Genomic DNA, 6130 nt, shown 5'->3' with positions numbered 1-6130 from the left:
AGGACACTTCCTTGTGGAACTCCAGCTTTAACTTAATACTTTAAGCTTAATTCTGAATATGCTTCCTCATATTTAACTCGAAAGTATCTGTCAGATATATACGATTCTAGTAGTTCAGAATATTGTTTTGGTAAGTAGCATCTCATTTTTATGATATAATCCGTCATGCTACACTTTGTCAAAAGCCTGCGCTACATCGAGAGCTACATAGAGCTTTTTCTACTATATCTGTTATTCTATGCACCTGATCTATCGTTGAGTGGCTTGCTCTAAACCCAAACTGATGATTAGGAATTGGATTTTTTTCCTCTATAATCGGTTTTAGTCTTTTCAAGAATAATTTTTCGTATAATTTACACATCGACGGGTAACAGTGAAATAGGCCCATATGAAGAAGCTTCTTGTGGACGTTTTCCTGGTTTTGATTGGGATATGATCCGTGTTTTTATGTAGTTTCATCGATATAGTGTTTGTATAGGTGACTAAGAAGACATAGGTCTGTAGTTTTCTAATTCACGGGGATCTTCTTTTTGTACAATAGAATTACCACAGCATTGTGCCATTTGTCGGATATTTTACTGTCCAAAAGGCACATGTTAAAAAGGTTTTTTATTTTTTTGAGTAGGCAAGTGCCTCCGATTTTAATTGCATCAGTAACTACACAATCTTCGCATGGAGATTTGTTATTCTTAGCTTTTCTTAGGGCTAGTTTTATTTCGTGTATCGTGATTTCCGGTAGTAGTTCTGATCCTTGGTTGACAATGCGCTTTTTCCTTGTTAATATTTCTAGTACTTGATCTTCTCTGCTATTTGCTTTGTGTTGGCTTGTGTACAGCAATTTGTAGAAGTCTTCAACTATTTTAAGAGTTTCCTCTCTGTTGGTTGTAAGATGACCATTTCTATCTTTAATCTTTATTATGTACCTTGTTCCTGTTCTTAGTCTTTTTCTCAATACTTTATACTTCTATTGTTCTCAATGGTAAGTTCGATTTGTTTTTGGTTGTATTTGTGTCTAACAGCTTTGGATATTTCTTTATTTAATTTTTGTTTAATGCTTGTTTCCGTCTCGGTTCTCATTTCTCTTCTTTTCTGCATTAGTTGCCGGTATTTTGGCTAAGCTTCTCTTCTTTTTGAGTTCTAGGATAGAATTTGTTTTGACTTTCCAGTAAGGCATTTGTTAATTTATTATCTAAGTCGTTTATATTATTTTCTGGTTCAGGACTACTAAGTATGTCGGAAATACATTGCTGAGAACTATCTACATCTTATGGTTTCATGCATGGTTTTGATTTGTTCTTCTTTTTAATCATCTTATACCTCTCCTTCTTTAATCTTACTTCTATTTTACCTCGTACCATTTTATGATCGCTACTGGTATCAAATCTGTTTAGAACCGTGATGTTTTTAACGGTGTGTTTTTTTTCCGTAACAATAAAATCTATTTCGTTTTGAGTTTTTCCATTAGGACTTTGCCATGCCCATCTTCTCTGTGGTTTCTTTTTGAAAAAACTGTTCCTTTGGAATACTTCATGTTGCAGCATGAACCTTAACAATATTTCGCCACGTTCATTTCTACCATCCAAGCCAAAGTTTCCCAGTGGTGTTTCATTAGGGTTGGATTTCATCTCTATTTTGGCTTTAAAATCACTACATATAAAAGTAAAATGTCCTTGATGGTCTTTAAGAGCAGCTTCGAGATCATCATAAAATAGATCCACTTCTTCTTCATCATGGTCTCTTCTCATCTAAGATAACTAATAGATTTTTATTTTAAAGTTGTTTGAAACCGATTTCCAATTACGATTAATTGTGTTTAAATCCCATATAAAATAATAGTGTTATAAACTTTTCATATTGTTTGGATGTGTTAATTAGTATGGTCGCTTGCTGTCGTTTACTTATAAAGATTATTTTTTAAAGGAGTTTGATAATATTAAAGGTAAATTTCACCCAAAATCTTTATTAAACAAACAGTTGAAACTTTTTTGTTTTAATATTTTGTTCAAGAAATTTTTAGTATTTAATTATAAGTTTTCAAAATATTGAATAACTCTATTGTATAATACAGTAAGAATATCCACTTTGAAAAACAAGATCCATATCAATAATCCATACAACACAGTCTGTAAGGCCACGTGTGCAATCCAATAACTAAAAATAAAAAACAAATCAATTAGTATTGTACAAATAGAAGCATAGTAATCAAAAATTATTAGATGTGTAAACTTACAGAAGCATTATAATTGTGGACCTTAAAAATAAGTATGAGAAATTCTATTTAAAAGCAGATTTTAGAAATTTTTATATAGTCTTCATTTCATTTTTTTCACAATTTTCAATGCCAAATATAACACCGGCCACATTCCAACGGATTGGCTTTATTCAATCTTTATAATGATCCCTAAATCACAAAATGCAAAGACCACAGACTGATAAGTTTAATGAGCCATATGCTTAAGGTGTTTCTTCGCATCCTTCACATAAGAATGTTCAGAAAGCTGGAAGATCTAAGCGGTGAGACACAGTTTGGTTTCAAGAGCGGACTGGGCACACGTGAAGCAGCTTTCTGTTTGAATACGCTTGTACAAAACTGCATGGATCAACGAAAGGATATAGTCATAACATTCCTCGATTATGAAAAAGCGTTACGACACCGTAAAACATGACGCAATGATAAAAATGCTACACAACGCTAACTTTGACGAAAAAGACATAAGAGTTCTCCAGAATCTCTATTGGAATTAAAAAGCACAAGTGGGACTGAACAAATTAACCAACACAGAAGAATTTGAAATTTTAAGAGGGGTGCAACAGGGGTGTATTTTGTCTCCTATGCTCTTCAATCTCTATGTGGAGAACATTTTGCAGAGTCACTGGAAGACTAGTGTGGAATAAAGGTAAACGGGTTCCCGATAAATAACATTAATAACATTCGTTACGCCGACGACACCGCGATAATAACAGACAACAAACATGATATGCAGTTGATGTTAAATAAAATAAACACCATAGGAAAAATATATGGCTTAAAGATAAATGCTGGAAAAACTAAATGCATGGTAATAAGAAAAAACGCACTTTTAAGAATACAACTGCAAGTAGATAATGCTCCAATCGGTCAAGTGAAAATATTTAAATACTTGGGAATGATGATAAATGACCAATGGGATATAACAACAAGAAATAAAATGCCGTACCGAACAATCAAGACAATCTTTTATCAAATTTAAACCGCTATTATGTAACCGCAATATTTCCTTCAATCTCCGCTACAGGATGGTTAAATGCTATGTATAGTCCATATTGTTAAACGGCATGGAAACATGGACGTTAAGAGTACCTTCCATTAATAAGTTGGAACTAATAAATTTTAACAGTATAAATGGTTTACAAAGAAATGCAAATACATACTTGTAATTTACTCTTTTGGCCTTTTCGAGCTCAAAATCCTTTTCGTCTCTTAACAAATACTTTACTGCTACATTTTTAGCCTGTACAAAATATTCGTATTGTTCATCATAATTATGACGATGTACATCAAGTGCGAATGGCGAATCTTCGTCTTTTACATTTTCTATAGCCTTCATTATTTTATGGTTAGGAATTTGGTACGAGGTTTTCGTGAATGGCGCTAATATCATATTAGCTATATAAATCTTTCGCTGGAGGATCAAGACACTGAAACAGAAATACAAAAAAAATAGTCTTAAAAAGTACCACTTTAGTTATTTTCCGATTTATATTGTTTTTTATTATCCCATAGAAAATAAAAAAGTTATAATTGGTCAGCTAAAGTTAAAAATGGGTCAAGTCATTTTTTGTCAAAAAATTAAATACATAAAAGATGTCTAAGGGCACGGCAGTTATTCAATATACACTTTTTCGAAAACACCATAAGTGAGGGGTGTATAATCAAAGTCGGCAATCACCCATTTCCATAATTTTGGAAAATCGCGAAAAACTAGAAAATTAAATTAAAACAATAAAACTGATGAAGAATGATGTAAAATTTGGTTTGTGATCGGATGTTTAGAAAGATTAGCTTAAGAAATTATTTCTTTTCTTTTTTTTAATATTTTAGTATGGAGATTGTCGTCTTTGTTTGCAATGCTTAGATATTGACGGATATGAAAATGATCCCAGTGTTGAGACTAAAACATCATTGCGTCGGTTACTTAGTAAAAAAAAAATATATATTTTGATATTGAACAATAATATAATATGTAAACAATTTATATACATATCACTTAAACTAAAATATCCGGTAGTTCGGTTCGGATATATATTCACAGGTTTCGACAGACTCTAACTCTGAAACTGGATTTTCCAAGTAGTTCTGATTTCCTTCTTGTTCATAACGGCAGATTGTGTCCAGTCTAAACCAAAATGTTTGGTCAAATGATTTCGCACATCACGCAGTTCTAAATTATTTACTTTGTGAGCATTGGGGATAAGTTTTTCTGGATTGATCATGATATCATCATCATGCCTTTTCAAATACTGATATTTACAAAAGATCCGAAATCGTTTTTGTAATGAAGTTCACCACGTATTAAAACATTTCCTGTCCTACATGGTTTTAAAATGTATCTTTGATAAACCCTTTAACTGAAAACCCCATGCTCCTACTGGTGTAAGAACCTCTTGAACAACAGACTTCCAATCGTAAACACAGCTTTGTTTCATATCAACGACCGTAGAAAATTCAAAGATAATTTCCTTGTATTCGCTAGGTGTCGTTACTACTTCTTGTTTTCGTAAATGCTTCTAAATTTGACCGAAAACTCTAACGGATGGTAAGAATGAGTGACCAACTACAGGAAAAACTTCTTCTTCTTTAGGTGCCGTCTTCTTAGCGAAGGTTGGCGATGACCTCTGCAAAGTCTTCCCTATTTTGGACTTTCCTTATTAAACTTTGAAAGTCTAATCCTGTCCAATCTTTGATGTTGCGCAGCCAGGTCATTTGTCGTCTACCCGGGCCGCATCTGCCTTTTATTTTCCCTTCTATAATAAGCTGAAGGAAGTTATACCTGTCGTGTCTAAATATGTGTCCAAGATAAGACGTTTTACGCTTCTTGACAAGTTCTGTGAGTTTCTGTGAGTTCACGTTCTCTATTCATACACCTTAAAACTTCTTCATTTCTAAGGCGGTCGGTCCATGGAATTTTCAGCATACGACGAAATACCCACATCTCAAAGCTCTCTAAACGTCGTAACGAGCTGACTGTTAACGTCCAAGCTTCCACGCCATGTAATAGTACACTATATACATAATACAGGACAAACTTACTTAAGTAATTTAACATTTGGTGGTGCGTTCTCGGCTAGCCATTTACAGCACTCAATTACACCAATAATTATTGAGTTTTTATTTTGGCAATCGGCGACCAGTCGTACTTTCTTTGACATGTTGCCAACATCAGTGTCATTGAGTCGATGAAAGATTGCAGAGGAAATTTCATTTGATCCTTTGCCAAACATGTCCTCAGTTCAACAGTATGAAAATACGTTTTCCTTTGAAAGTGGAGACTTTGAGGGACCTTCAACAACAGTAAAGTTAAAAAATAAAGCTTCCTTGAATAATAAGCACTTTGATCAGGAACTTTGGAGAGGACCAAAATTTTTTTAGCAGTCAAACGACAAAGTGACTCGGTCTTCTCTGTTTTCTTGAAGAAATTGGAAAAATGCTTTCGCTCTAAGCTTGTGGAGCCGTTTTTCAGTCATTAGTTTAATTTTAGATTGCTCATTTTTCTCGTATTTAATGCGTTCACTTATCTGTAAATATTTTGAGCAAACGTATGTTCTTAGAGTTTTAAAGTTCAAATTATCATCAAATCATGAATTTGTCTATATTTGTCCACTGCTGAACGTAGGCCTCTTGTAAAATTTTCCACCTATTTCTATCTTCAGCTTCTTGCATCCAGTTTGTGGTGATGCGCTTGATATCATCCGTCCATCTAGTCGGTGGTCGTCCTCTGCTTCGATATGCCTCTTGCCTTGGTCGCCATTCCAGAATGTTTCTGGTCCATCTATCATCCGTTAATCTGGCAACATGTCCGGCCCAAGCCCATTTAGCCATGGCTATTTTTTCAACTGCATCTGTGACTCCTGTTCTTCTTCTTATTTCTAG

At 33.9% G+C, this 6130-nt stretch overlaps 1 protein-coding gene across 1 annotated transcript in view; it reads right to left on the bottom strand.

Moving 5' to 3' along the window:
- Positions 1 to 1944: 1944 nt before the first annotated feature.
- LOC140448066 (putative fatty acyl-CoA reductase CG8306) overlaps positions 1945 to 6130 on the bottom strand; it is a 43408-nt gene continuing 39222 nt past the window's right edge. Inside the window, exons 8-9 of the mRNA XM_072541118.1 lie at positions 3412 to 3678; positions 1945 to 2151 (exon numbers count right to left, since the gene is read on the bottom strand). Of these exons, the coding sequence (XP_072397219.1) occupies positions 2025 to 2151; positions 3412 to 3678 (394 nt within the window). The 3' untranslated portion in view covers positions 1945 to 2024. The remainder of the gene's footprint in view (positions 2152 to 3411; positions 3679 to 6130) is intronic.

The sequence above is a fragment of the Diabrotica undecimpunctata genome, chromosome 8, assembly GCF_040954645.1.
Source record: "Diabrotica undecimpunctata isolate CICGRU chromosome 8, icDiaUnde3, whole genome shotgun sequence".
Classification (NCBI taxonomy): Eukaryota; Metazoa; Arthropoda; class Insecta; order Coleoptera; family Chrysomelidae; genus Diabrotica; species Diabrotica undecimpunctata.
This window is presented reverse-complemented; position numbering and strand designations above follow the sequence as displayed.